The sequence below is a fragment of the Arachis ipaensis genome, chromosome B1 (genome assembly GCF_059453495.1).
Source record: "Arachis ipaensis isolate K30076 ecotype BB chromosome B1, ASM5945349v1, whole genome shotgun sequence".
Taxonomy (NCBI): domain Eukaryota; kingdom Viridiplantae; phylum Streptophyta; class Magnoliopsida; order Fabales; family Fabaceae; genus Arachis; species Arachis ipaensis.
Genome location: NC_142436.1, coordinates 128,892,367 through 128,907,445, shown reverse-complemented (window position 1 = coordinate 128,907,445; position 15,079 = coordinate 128,892,367). Strand labels below are relative to the sequence as shown.

General features: G+C 39.8%; 1 protein-coding gene across 1 annotated transcript; it reads left to right on the top strand.

The window, feature by feature from the left end:
- Positions 1-393: 393 nt before the first annotated feature.
- LOC148578350 (uncharacterized) lies at positions 394-14,842 on the top strand. The gene is made up of 2 exons (XM_088503014.1): positions 394-502; positions 14,304-14,842. Exons 1-2 carry the CDS (start codon positions 394-396, stop codon positions 14,840-14,842), a joined length of 648 nt encoding a protein of 215 aa, XP_088359140.1.
- The last annotated feature ends 237 nt before the right edge of the window (positions 14,843-15,079 follow it).

The window sequence follows — 15,079 nt, the reverse complement described above, 5'->3', positions numbered from 1 at the left end:
CACTCAGGCTGAGTGTGAGAAGTGTCATCTCCAGAAGGATGGGCTGCTGGTGACTCTGTGGTAGGCTAAGGGTCTGCAGTCTCGGTAAGTGTAGGAGGAGCTGCCTGCTGAAGCGGAGGCTCTGTCTGTAGAGGAATCTTCGGATCTGCGACCTAGATCTGGTGGGGCTCCTCATGGTGTGGTGCAGCCTGCTCGGGTCCTCCCTGCTCAGCCTGGGCGGGTGCCTCCTCCTCATGATCATATGCCTCCACATCAGAAGGCTCAGAAGCGGTGTCAGGCTCGGAGGGGATGTCGCTGCTGGATCGGATCATCAACTTTAGGTGCTCATAGCGTCGCTTATTGCGACGCTCCATACGATCCAGGCGTGCGAAGAGGCAGTGCACCAGATGATAAATGGGCTCAGGAGCAGGCGGAGGTACAGTGGATAGAGCTGGTGCAGCAGTGGATGCAGAAGGGGAAGCTGAAGATGTGGCAACCTCAGCAGAAGTAGTGAGAAAAGGAGGTTTGTACCCCAAAGCCTGAAACTTTCTGCTGTGAGGAATGATCTTCTTACAGTCTGCAGCAGTTGGCTTCTCATCAGCAAGCTCCCAAGACACATCAGCTCGGCGACCTAGCTGGGTGATCAGATAAGGGAAAAGGAGAGTGCCTCTGACATGGGCCTTGGCCATAGAATACCTGATGAAACGTGGAAGATATAGGTCCTTACCCTCCATCACACACCAGATGAGGGTGATCATAGCAGCGGGCACCTCTGTCTCATGAGTGCTCGGCATCACGTAGTTACTCAGGATCTGCTGCCAAAGCCGAGCCTCATCATTCAAATATATCAGCTTGATTCCCTTAGGCATCACTGTATTCTTTCCCATGACCCATGGGGCAGTAGGATCAAGGGCTATTCTCTGCTTGACTGCGTCCCAGTCAAATCTCATGTATCTCATATCCTCTTCAGCCTTTTGGTAATCGTCAGGCTGATCTGACTTAGGCTGAAGCAGAAGGATATCCTCAATAGCTTCTTTAGTGACTAAAATCTATTTCCCTCTAAGGTGCACTGCATCCAGGGAAGTCTTGAAATAGTTACAGTAAAATTCTCTGATTCAGGATGCATTGACCTCTGTCAAGTTCCTTTCCAAGAAGAACCAGCCTCTTTATTTTATTTGTTCGGAAGTGTACTGGGTGAGTTCTTCTAGGATTTTAAGAGTTCTTTCTAGGTAGAGGTTCATGGAAGTGGCAAACACTGGATACTTTAGCTCACAGTATCTGTTTGCAAATTTGACTTGATCTGTGGCAGTGAGGAACTGGTCGGCCTTTTCCTGTGGGGTAAAGTTCTTTTTCCGCCAGGAATCGTCGTGAAGGAGATCCAGGATAGAGGAAGGAGATCCAGGATAGAGGTAGAAGATTCTCCTCTTTTCCGTTTGCCTGTAGTTGCCTTGCGTTTTCCCTTACTCTTGGGATCAGACATCCTAAAAAGCAGAAGTTGCAGGATATAATTGAAGAATTAAAGTAGGAAAACAAGTAGGCAAGTAGGGTTTTGTCAATGTAAGCATAAAGGCAAAAGAGCAATAGAAGCATGAAATGAGGTAAATATATGTACATTTTGGATTGAATTCGAGTTAAAAGTCTGAGATTAAAAATCACAATCCAAAATATATTATAAGTGGAATTCAAGTTAATTAGGAAAAATAGTAATCATGCCTTGAGTTAGAAAGTTAAAGTAGTTAGGTAAAAACCAAAAAAAAAAGAAGTTAGAAAGTGAAGCTGGTTAGGAGTTAAAAAGGGAGTTAAAGTGAGTGGCATGAGAATGGTTTTCCTAGTTACCAAGAAATTCACAAACTTGAAGAACAATTAACTCATATTCAAGCAAGGATTGCAGTTTATTGATGATAATTCTTATAGATAAAGTAAGTGTAAAATGAGAATGAAATCATCAATAAGCAATTTATTACTCAGGGAACCAAAAGGAATAAGAATGCTAGCCCGTGCATTCATAAATTGGGTTGGTTGTAGCTAACTAAAGCAAAATACTGAATTTCCAAATGAATACATGAATGGGGTGGATTAAACCATAAATTTGCAGAAAATTAGGCAGTATTCCGGCTAAAATTGGATGTTCCCGGGTAGTAAAAAGCAGGAAAAATCAGTTCATATGAAATTAAATAGTGCTGAAAAGATTAACAAATAGCAAGAACATTAAAGAACAATTTAACAGCAACATCAAATATGAAGAACAACATATGAACAACACATCATCACATCAAATTTAGAATTACGAATCAGATAAAAAAAGTTAGCAAGAACGGTGCAATTATTAGGCCTAAATCCACTAACCACATCCTGGCTACCTAACCACCTAAAATCCACTACAATCATGCATCTCTAACTATCCTATTTCGAACAAAAACTATAAAATATGTAACTAATTGACTAATTGGAAAACAAAATCGGTGTTTGGCGGAACCTGATGTGTAGAAACAGAAAGTAGGCTCAGAGAGATGGTGGCGGTATGGTGGTGACACAGCGGCGATGGGTGGCAGCGCGGCGGCGGTCCGAGGTGGAGGCAGGGGCGGTTTGGTGGTTGTGGGTGGATAAGGGTTAAAGGGGGGGGGAGGGATTGAAGGTTGTGTTGTGGTGGCTGGTGGTGGCGCGGTGGTGGCGGCTCAGTGATGGGGCGGCAGCAGTGGGGGTTTGGTGGTTGTAGAGGGAGGAGGAAATGGGAGAAGGGGAAGGGGAGAAGAGGAGGGAGGAGAAGAAGAAAAAGGGGGGGGGGTCGGCGGTGTGGTGCGGCGCGGCGGTCGGGGCTGGGCGGCCAGGAGTGGTGGTGGTTGGGGGATGGGAGAAGAGAGGTTGCAGAGGGGGTGGGGGGGTTGGGTGACGCGATGGGTAGGGTTTCACGTGAATGGGAGGTTAGTATTTTTGAATCCACGCGAACGCGTGGAGCACGCGATCGCGTGATTTGGGCGAGAAAGGGGTGTGACGCGGTCGCGTCGTTGACGCGATCGCGTGAATTAGGTAAAGGGTAAGGGACGCGTACGCGTGGAGCATGCGAACGCGTCGCTGAAAATTGTGCTAAACGCACAGTTCCAGCGTCGTTTTGGCGCAACTCTCTGTTTTCAATGGGGTCCATAAAATCCACACGACGCGTACGCATCGCTCACGCTTTCGCGTGGGATGTGCATAGTGTGAGTGACGTGTTCGCGTCAGGGACGCGAGCGCGTGGGCCGATTGCACTCAACGCACAACAGCCGCACGATTCCAGCCCAACTTTCTGGGCGTTGGATCTTACGCCGATTTCCAGTCGACGCCCACGCGTGGCCTGCGCGCTCATGTGGGTGATTTTTTTTATTGCAATTATGCATTATGCAATATGCAGTGCTAATATGGGTGATATGAATAATTCCAGGTTCAATGAAAATAGAATAAATTAAAACTTAAAAACAAATAAAACGAAATAAAACTGAAATTGAAAAAGGAACGATCATACCATGGTGGGTTGTCTCCCACCTAGCACTTTTAGTTAAAGTCCTTAAGTTGGACATTTGATGAGCTTCCTGCTATGGTGGCTTGTGCTTGAAATCATCCAAAAATCTCCACCACTGTTTGGCCAACAGCCTCCGGCATCCCATACTAGGCATGTAAAGCCTTTGAGTAAATTCAAACAGGTTCTCAGATTCCCGGGGTGTTAAATGTCAGAATAGATTCCAGGATCCCAAACCTTGCTCTTATATCCGCCTTTGTCTTGATTTATATTTTTCCAACCGGGCGGTTTGGAAGTTGCATTCTCACCAAGATGGCCAAACATTCTCCGAGACCCATTCAATCTAACTCGAAACCAATCCTTACACTTCAGATTGAAGCGTGGAACCTTATTGAATCTTGCATACCAGCCTTGAGCACGAACCATTTTCTTTTTACTCTTAAAGACGCAAAGAGCTCTAAGCTGACCATCTGTTTCAAGTAAACCATATTCAAGTGGAAAAGTAAAGATAAAAGCTAAGGATTTTACCCACTTGAATTTAGTATTGGGTGGTAATGATCTTGGGATATGTGTTTCCAGTGGTTTCGCAAGCTCTACTCCCTCGTGTTCTTCTGTGAATTCCTCCACTTCGTTGCAAATTTCTTTAATTTCAACCACATCTTGATCCAAGTCTTCGAATATCTTCCTCATCACTCAAGTCATAAGTTGGAGGTTGTAAAAAATCTACCTCTGCATCATCTTCGTATTCACTTGGGGGAGATTCTTCCCTCTCAAAGAATTCACTTGCGGATGCAAGTTCATTACTAGGAGAACTTGACTCGTGATCTTCATTATCAAGGAAACTTGCTTGTTGAGTTATTCCGTCCAGGTCTTCATAGGATTCCTGCTTCGGGGGTTGTGCACTATCCTCCTTAGCATCAACTGCACTTTTCCTGACGGAATTCTCCACAATTCTGGATTTTCATGGAGGTTCAGCATTTCCTAAGTCTTCAACCAATTCTTCTTCTTCGATAATTTCAGCTTCCTCCACTTGTTCCAGTACAAAGTTATGCTCCGTACTGTCCAGTGGGGTTTCTAGTATCTCCTTCATGCTGCGTTCTTCATTAGTTTGCCCACATGAAGCCATGGGGGTTCTTTGAGTGTCCGAACGTCGGGAAGGTAGTCTATTTATCGCTTGATTCAATTGGTGAAGTGTGGCATGAAATTTTTTGAATGTTTCCTTGAGTTGCTCCCTTGATTCTTGAAGTGATGGATATGGACATGGTGCATAGTGAAGTGGTGGTTCTTGGGAGTAATTGGGTTGGAATTGGGGTGGATACGGGTTAGGGTTATATGGAGGTGAATGGCGGTAGTTGGCTTATGAGTGTGGTGGTTCAAAGCTGTATTGAGGAGGTGGTTCATAGACGTATGATGGGGCTTGTCCGGTAATTACAAGGGGGTACACCATAACTATTGTTCTGACATGCATTATTGAATGGTCATCATCCATGATAGTTTGGAAGGTGTTGTTGCCTAAAGGATTGATCAGATCCTCGTGGCTCCGTCCATCTCTGATTGTTTTGACCTTGATGCATGTTCTTTTTATAGCTTCCATTCCTTTCAACATTATTAGAACCAAACTCAAAGCGATAGGGGTGAGAATTCATAGTAAATAATAAAAATTGAAAGCGAAAATAAAAACAAATAAACAAGCAAAAGAAAATATTTACAATAACCAATAATAAGGCATACAGTTGCAACTCCCCGGCAACGGCGCCATTTTGATGAACTGAAGATTGATGGTTTAGAATTTACAATAAATTCTCGTTGCAAGTATAGTTTCTAAACCAAGCAATCATCCTTTCATACAAAAGTTTGGTTGTCACAAGTAACAAAACCCAATAAAAATAAATAACCGAAGTATTTAAACCTCGGGTCGTCTCTCAAGGAGTTGTAGGGCAGTATGATTTATTATTGGTTATGGGAAAATTGTATATTTTTGGGTTTTTTGAAATAAGGAACAGGTAATTTAAATGGCAAGAAAAATAAATTAATAATTAATAAAATCTCTTGACAAGGTGTAAGAAATTGAAGTCCTATCATAGTTATCCTTATCAGGTGTGATGAGAATTAGATTCTGCTCCCACTTTAATTAATCCTTGCTAAACAAAGAAAAGTCAAGTGAACAAATTGATTTGATCCTCAGATCCCAGTCAACTCATATGGAAAGACTAGAGTTATTGGAGTACAAATCAATCAGCAAGGAATTCCAATTTCATTCAACAGCTGAGTTTGATAACTCAAGTGTTGCTAAGTACTTAACCAAAGCCAAAAGAGGAAAATAAATCTAAATTGAATTGAAATCATTCATAAATAAATTAAAGCAAAATCAAATCTGAAACACCTCAAATTATATTAAATAGAACATTCAAATCTTAACATGGAAAAGTTCATAAGCCAAATTGAAAAGATAAATAACAATTAAACTAATGGAATAAATAAAACTAGAAAGTAAATTAAAGGAACATTGAACCTGTGATTGAAGAGATCATAGCTTAAACATAATAGAAATCCTAAATTCTAATCCTAAGAGAGAGGAGAGAACCTCTCTCTCTAAAAACTACATCTAAAACCTAAAAATTATGTATTACTAAGTTGTTCTATCTCTCTATTTTTGATTCCTCCATTCTCTGGCTTATATTCTGTGTTTCTGGCTTGGATTTGGGCCGAAAAAAGGGTCCAGAAATTGCTGGGGGCATTTTCTGTAGATTCTTGTATGTGGCGTTTGTCACGCGTACGCGTCATTTGCGTTCTGCTCAAGGCGCGCATCCGCATCGTCCACACGTACGCGTCGATGCCATTTCGCGCTAGGCATGCGTTCGCGTCGTCCATGCGTTCACGTCGCTGCCCTTTTCTTCAAAACTCTATTTTTGTGCTTTCCTTCCATTTTTGTATGTTTCCTTTTTGTCTTTTGAGCCATTCTTGCCCTATGAGATCTGAAAATACTTAACACACAAATCACGGTATCGAATGGTAATAAAGGGTAATTAAAATTAATATTTTTAAAGCATAGGAAACATGTTTTTCACATATATCATAATATAAGGAAGGAATAGTAAAACCATGCAATTTACATGAATAAGTGGGTGAAGAATTGATAGAAACACTTAATTTGAGCACAAATTATATCATAAAATATGGGTTTATCAGTCGTCTCTCAAGGAATTGTAGGGAGGTGTGTTGCTTATAATTGGTTTTGAGATTGTATCTTTTTGGGTTTTTTGAAAGGTTGAACAACGAATGTAATTGATAAAAAAATAAACTAATAATTAAGAAAGCTCTTAGCAAGGTATGGGAATTAGAAGTCCTATCCTAGCTATCCTTATCAATTGTGACATCAATTGTCTATTGCTCCCACTTAGTTAACCTTTAACTATAAAGAAAAGTCAAGTGGATGAATCAATTTGATTCCTCAAGTCCTAGTCAACTCCTAAGGAAAGACTAGCTTTAGAGGGATCCAAATCAACTAGAAATTTTCAATTATCAATCAACAAAGGAGTTTGATAACTCAAGAGTCTCCAATTACTCAACCAAAGCCAAGAGGAGAAAAACCTACTCTAAAATCCAACCAAGCATTTTATCAAACACTTGGAAGGCACAACATAAAAGCATAGAAAAGCAATAAGAGATAATAAAATCCAAACAACCAATTGAAAGCATCAATAACATAAATTGAAGAAAGCAATCATAAATATGAAATACCTCAAATCGCATTAAATAGAAAATCAAATCTAACATGAGAATTCATAAACTAAATTGGCAACATAAAGTGATCAACAAGAGAAATAGATAAACTAAAATACTAGAACAAATAAAAGTAGAAGAGAAACTAAATTAAGAATCCTAAAACCTAAGAATCCTAAAACCTAGAGAGAGGAGAGAGCCTATCTCTCTCTCTCTCTAGAAACTACATCTAAAACCTAAAAATTATGTGAATGAAAGTTGTATGAATGAATGAATGTGTTTCCCCCCACTTTGCAGCCTATAATCTGTGTTTTCTGGGCCGAAAACTGGGTCCAAACTCAACCCAAAATCACCCTCAGCATTTTCTACGATTTTTGCATGTGGCGCATGTCACGCGTACGCGTCACTCTCGCATACGCGTCAGGTACGTGCACGCGTCGCTATGGAATGCGCCAAATCATGCGCACGCGTCAGGTACCCGCACGCGTCGTTCCTCGCTGGTCAGCTCCTTGGTTTCTTGTGTTCCTTCCATTTTTGCAAGCTTCCTTTCCATCCTACAAGCCATTCCATCGAATGGTATAAAAGGAAATTAAAAATACACAATTTAAAGGCATAGGAAGCAAGTTTTCAATCATAGAACAGAATCAGGAAGGAATTGTAAAATCATGCAAATTATATGAATAAGTGTGCAAAGACTTGATAAAAGTCACTCAAAGTAGCACAAGATAAACCATAAAATAGTGGTTTATCAATCTCCCTACACTTAAACATTAGCATGTCCTCATGCTAAGCTCAAGGAGATAGAAAGAATGAATGGGAGAAAGTAAGACTTCATGAAATGCAACCTATATATGATGCAACTGTATGCTAAGATGTTTCTATCTACTTGGTTAAAAGTAAACAAGTTCTCCAAGACAAACATAAATCAGATTTCACTAATTCAAATCACACAATAAAAGACAAGTAAACTTGTAAGAAGATAGCTCATGAAAGCAGGGAACATAAAATCAAGCATTGAACCCTCACTGGAAGTGTATATGCACTCTAATCGCTCAAGTGTCTAGGGTTAATCACTCTACTCTTCTCTAGTCATGCTTTCTAAAACTTTGTTCTTCATCTAACCAATCAACAAATATTTAGTATACAAATGCAAACATCATGAGGTCTTTTCAAGGTTGTAATGAAGCTAAGGTAAGGGTGAGGATATATGTATGGCCAAGTGAGCTATAATATGAATTTTTGACTAGCCTAAGCTCTCACCTAACACACACACACTCTATGTAATTCTAAAATCATTCCTAGCTACCCAAAATCTCACTTTTGTACATTTCACATACTCATGCATCAATTTTTTTATTCCATCACATGTGTTTTGATCTTTTTATTGAACCTAGTATTGGGGTGATTTTATCCCCTATTCATTTGTTTCTTTTCTTTATATATATATATATAATTTTTTTCATAAATGAAAATATAATATATCAATGCATATGGTTTTTTTTTCTGATTTCACATGAGTAAGCACCCAAATTTCCAATATTTGTCAGTAAAAACACAACACATTCTCATCAACCCAAGTTCCCACAATTCCCCACACTTAATTGATATACAATCTCTATCTTAAGCTAACCAAAGATTCAATTGGGGTAATTAATTGTTTTTCCGTTTAAGGCTAGTAATGTGGTAATATAAAGAACAAATGGAAATTAAAATGCTCAAAGTGGCAAACAAGGGTAATTGAAATGGTAGGCTATTTGGGATAAGTGAGCTAATAACAATTAATGGCCTCAATCATATGTATGCATGCAAATACACTAAACAAAGGACATATAGAATGGAACAAACCATAGATTGCAATCATAGAAAAGAAAACACACAAGAATAAAATTTATGGTTAAATAATGTAACCATATAATTAAGCTCAAAATCTCATAGGTTGTGTGTTCTTAGCTATAAACCATGTTCCAAATTACAATTTTCAAACAAGTTTTATGGAAAAAGTTTTAATTTAAATTAGTGAAATGCTATAAAAAAGGTTCTTGCAAAAGAACTTATCACTCCAACCAAGTAGTGGTAAAATATGCACAAAATCAAGCAAACATGCAATCAAACGTTCAAATGCAACAACTAATTTAACAAAGAAAATTAAACATTGGTGTTGAGAAGGGAATAACTAACCGACGAAAGTCGGTATCGACCTCCCCACACTTAAAGATTGCACTGTCCTCGGTGCATGATAAGATGTGCAAGTGGATGGGCTGCTCTAACTGATGCTTTTCTCCAAAAATTGTGCAGATTAACTTGTCTGTCGTCCCATGTAAAATTTTTCAGTTTCCCTTCTTGATGGCCACCCTGAAAGAAGAGAAAAGAAGAAAAGTAACCCAGAAACAAAAATAGGAAAACAAATAAAATATGGGTAGGTTAATGCCAAATAATGAGGGTCTCAATTACATGGTAGCTACAACATGCAAGTGAGAAAACAGTAGAAGCAATTGGCATATCAATAGTGCAAGAATTGCAACAATTGGGGAGAGAGAGTGGGTAATGAGAGATAATATAAATTTATGTCAATGTAAAAGGAATACAAGTATCATAAAAGATTGGCATTGACGGATAAATAATATCATCCAACAGTGTAAAACAAGTCACTAAGCACCAAAATAATACCAGAAAAGATACGACAGTTGAATAAGAACAATTAACACCAATGGTAAAATAATAAACTTAGAAAAGAAAATAAAACAGGCACAAGATTAAAACGCAATGAATGAAAGTATGCAAACCAATTAAGTAAAATAGAATGAAGGAGAATAAGGATGAGAAGTTAAAGAAATGAAGAAGAAGAAAGTAAGAAAGGAGGAGGAAAGAAGGAGAAATAAGAGAAGAAAAAGGAGAAGAAATGAAAAACAGGGTGCGACGCGGGTGCACAGGTCACGCGTGCGCGTGAAAATGGACACGGCCATGCGACGCGTAAGCATCTGGGATGCGTACGCGTGGGTGGTCTGAAAGAGAAAGGACGCGCACGCGTTAGGGACGCGTATGCGTGGGTGATTTTGTGCCTCTAGCACAGTGCCATCCCCAGACCATCACAACTCTCTGTTCAGCATGCTATTTACACCGATTGCCATATCCACGCGTGCGCGTGCTTGACGCGTACACGTGGGCTTGCTTGTGCGCAGAGCATGCTTCCTGACCCACTCCCGCCCAACTCTCTGTTCAAACTTAATGTTTTTCGCACTCACATATGACGCGTGCACATCCTAAACGCTTGCGCGTCGAATGAGTTTTTTTTATATGCAGAATGCAGGTGATGATGCAGAATTTATGAATTAACACTGAAAAAATAAAATAAAATAAAACTAAGAATAAAAATGAAAGATCATACCATGGTGGGTTGTCTCTCACCTAGCACTTTTAGTTATTGTCCTTAAGTTGGACATTTGGTGAGCTCCTTGTTATGGTGGCTTGTGCTTGAACTCATCCAGGAATCCCCACCAATGTTTGCAATTCCAATAGCCTCCGGGATCCCAAACTAGGTGCATAAAGCCTTCAAGCAAGTTAAAGCATGTGACAAGGCCCCAAGAGTGTTGATTGCTAAAATGAATTCCGGGGTTCTAAACCTTGCTTTTGCACTCGTCTTCAAGTTGATCATCATGATTCCATTTGGGTGGTTTAGCCTTGGAATTCTCATGTAAGCACCCAAACATCCTCCTAGACCCAACCAATTGAGAATTATACCAACCCTTACAATTAGGCCTTGAGCTTCCAACCATAATGAACCTAGGATGGTGTTGCCAACCGCTAACCATCTCCCTTTTACTCTTAAAACCGCAAATAGCTCTAAGTTGTCCATCCGTTTCAAGCAAACCATATTCAAATGGGAAGGTAGAGTTTAAGGATAAGAATTTTACCCACTTGAATATTGTGTTGGATGGTAATGGCTTGGGGGAAGGTATCTCCAGTGGCGGCCTTGCCAATGTATGCTTCACTCCCTTGGGCTCCTCTTTGATGATCTCCACCTCTTGACAAGATTTTGCAACATTAACCTCTTCCTCTAGTTCAATGGGAGAGGGTTCAATTGTAGGTAAAAACTCATTAATTATTGAACCCATCTCATGATCAACCCCTTCAAAGTCTTTAACCATGATATGCCTTGGAGGTTGTACACTATCCTCAATGACTTGAGATTTCTGTGGAGGTTCCGCATCTCCTAATTCTTCAACCACTTCCTCTTCTTCTATAATTTCGGCTTTCTTCACTTGATCTATTACAAAATCGAACTCCTCCTTGATGTCTTTCCGTACCAATTCTTCAGCTACTCCTTCATCTTCAAGGGTCTCTACTTCCACAATTTGGGCCTCCTCGTGCTTCTTTTGAAGTATGGGTGCGTGAACTCGATCCATTAAATCCCTGTGCCGATCCCTTCTCTCTTGTTCCGTGTCAATAGCATAATTGGGATCATGTTGCTCTTAGATTGATGCATCCATACAGGATATAAGAGTTTAGAGAGTAGAGGTGAGACTAGTGAGAGTAGAGGTAAGTGTGGTTTGAAGCTTTATTTGCCCTTGGCGAATAACACTAAGGGTGTTTCCATCCAGTAGAGGTTGGGGTGGACAGGAGGGTTCATTTGTTGGGAGAAAGGGCTCATAGTGGGAAGGCGGTTCTTCTTGGTAAGGATATGGAGATGGTGAATATTGAGGTGGTGGTTCTGGGTATGGTTCATATGGTTCGTATGGTAGTTGGTGTGGTGGATAAGGGTTATGGGAAGGTGTTTGGTAGAAAGGGACTTATGAGTATGGTTGAGGGCTATATTGAGGATGAGGCTCATAGGCATGTGGTGGTAATTGTTGACAAGTACAATAAAGAGCACCACATCCATTAAATTGATATGCATTAGGATTAGAGTTATACCTCTATGAGACTGGAGAAGGTTGTTGCGAAGAGGGTTGATCAAATCCTTGTCGCTCCTCCCATCTCTGATTGTCCCAACGTTGATGCATGTTCTCATTATAGCTTCCATTCCCTACAACATAATTTGAACCAAACTCATAGCCAAAGGGGTGAGAATTCATAGTGTCAAGAGAAAATAAAAACACAAAAACTAATAAGGAATAATGAAACTAAACTACTAAAACTAGAAACAACTAACAAAGAAATGAAAAAGCAAATTTATTCACAATATTCACAATAACCCATAATAAGGCACATGTTTGCAACTCCCCGGCAACGGCGCCATTTTGACGAACGGATTTTTGCTAGTAAAGAATTTACAATAAATTCTCGTTGCTAGTATAGTTTCTAAACCAACAAAGAATCCTTTCATACAAAAATTTGGTTGTCAATAAAGCAAACCCAATAGAATAAACCGAAGTATTTAAACCTCGGGTCGTCTCTCAAGGAATTGCAGGGAGGTGTGTTGCTTACAATTGGTTTTGAGATTGTATCTTTTTGGGTTTTTTGAAAGGTTGAACAAGGAATGTAAATGATAAGAAAATAAACTAATAATTAAGAAAGCTCTTAGCAAGGTATGAGAATTAGAAATCCTATCCTAGCTATCATTATCAATTGTGACATCAATTGTCCATTGCTCCCACTTAGTTAACCTCTAACTATGAAGGAAAGTCAAGTGGATGAATCAATTTGATTCCCCAAGTCCTAGTCAACTCCTAAGGAAAGACTAGCTTTAGAGGGATCCAAATTAACTAGCAATTTTCAATTATCAATCAACAAAGGAGTTTGATAACTCAAGAGTCTCCAATTACTCAACCAAAGCCAAGAGGAAAAAAACCTACTCTAAAATCCAGCCAAGCATTTTATCAAACACTTGGAAGGCACAACATAAAAGCATAGAAAAGCAATAAGAGATAATAAAACCCAAACAACCAATTGAAAGCATTAATAACATAAATTGAAGAAAGCAATCATAAATATGAAATACCTCAAATCGCATTAAATAGAAAATCAAATCTAACATGAGAATTCATAAACTAAATTGGCAACATAAAGTGATCAATAAGAGAAATAGATAAACTAAAGTACTAGAACAAATAAAAGTAGAAGAGAAACTAAATTAAGAATCCTAAAACCTAAGAATCCTAAAACCTAGAGAGAGGAGAGAGCCTCTCTCTCTCTCTAGAAACTACATCTAAAACCTAAAAATTATGTGAATGAAAGTTGTATGTATGAATGAATGTGTTTTCCTCACTTTGCAGCCTCTAATCTGTGTTTTCTGGGCCGAAAACTGGGTCCAAACTTAGCCCAAAATTGCCCCCAGCATTTTCTGTGATTTCTGCATGTGGCGCATGTCACGCGTACGCGTCGATGGTCTTCTTCGCGTGTCACGCGTACACGCGTCGTTCCTTGCTGGTCAGCTCCTTGGTTTCTTGTGTTCCTTCTATTTTTGCAAGCTTCCTTTCCATCCTACAAGCCATTCCATCAAATGGTATAAAAGGACATTAAAAATACACAATTTAAAGGTGTAGGAAGCAAGTTTTCAATCATAGAACAAAATCAGGAAGGAATTATAAAATCATGCAAATTATATGAATAAGTGTGCAAAGACTTGATAAAAGCCACTCAAATTAGCACAAGATAAACCATAAAATAGTGGTTTATCATTTACCAAGGACTAGGTCGGGATTTGATGCGGTTTGGGTGATCGTGGATCACTTAACCAAATCTGCTCATTTTCTGTCTATTCGAGTGAACTGTTCTATGGAGGAGTTAGCAAGGTTGTACATAAAGGAGATAGTAAGGTTGCATGGTGTGCCATCGAGCATAGTATCGGACCGTGATCCCCGATTCACATCAAGATTTTGGGGAGCTTTTCAAAGAGCTTTCGGTACGAAGTTATGTCTCAGTACCGCATATCATCCGCAAACTGATGGACAGTTGGAAAGAACTATTCAGACGTTAGAGGATATGCTGAGAGCATGTGTTTTGGATCAACACGGGAGTTGGGACCGTTACATGCCATTGGTGGAGTTTGTGTACAACAACAGCTTTCATGCGAGCATTGGGATGGCTCCGTATGAAGCCTTGTATGGACGGAAGTGCCAATCTCCACTTTGTTGGTATGAATCTAGTGAAGTGAGTGTATTGGGTCCAGATTTGATAGCAGAGACCACTGAGAACATTAAAAGGATTCGTGCAAGGATTCTAACTGCTCAGAGTCAACAGAAAAGTTACACGGATCAGAGAAGAAAACCGTTAGAGTTCGAAGTGGGAGAACATGTATTTCTAAGGGTTACACCAACAACTGGGATTGGAAGAGCAATTAAGACTAAGAAGTTGAATCCGAGGTTCATTGGACCATTTGAGATTCTAAAGATATTCGGGCCGGTGGCATATCAAGTAGCTTTACCACCTCATCTGTCTAACTTACATGACGTATTCCACGTGTCACAGCTCCGCAAGTACACGTTGGATGTTGCTCATGTGTTGGAGCCTGAGTCAGTTGAGTGGAAGGAAAACTTAACTTTTCAAGTAACACCAGTGCGTATTGACGACACTAGTGTGCAGAAGTTGCGAGGAAAGGAAGTTTCATTGGTTAAGGTTGCTTGGGAGCGAGCAGGAGTTGAAGAACATACTTGGGAATTGGATTCCGAGATGCAAAAAGATTACCCCGAGCTTTTCTCAGGTAATTAAATTTTGAAGGCAAACTTTCTTATTTGGTGGGGAGAATATAAGAACCACAACTAATCAACCGGTTAATTAAGTGATTAATATTCCCCAAAATAGGATCCAAAAAGTTAGAATGAGAATTTGAGGTTTTAAATGTGATTTTTGGACTCAGTGGGTCTTTTTGAGTCAAAAAATGTGTTTTCTGCAAAAAATCGTGAAAAATCATGAACCGGCAGTTGAACCGGTTGAATCGGTTCAAGT

What these genes read in the sequence shown, in the direction of transcription:
- LOC148578350 (XM_088503014.1), top strand. Translation starts at nt 394, where the DNA reads ATGGGCTCAGGAGCAGGCGGAGGTACAGTGGATAGAGCTGGTGCAGCA. An exon ending in AGAAGTAGTGAGAAAAGGAG is followed by an intron (nt 503 to 14,303) that starts GTTTGTACCCCA and finishes TATTGGGTCCAG; the next exon opens with ATTTGATAGCAGAGACCACT.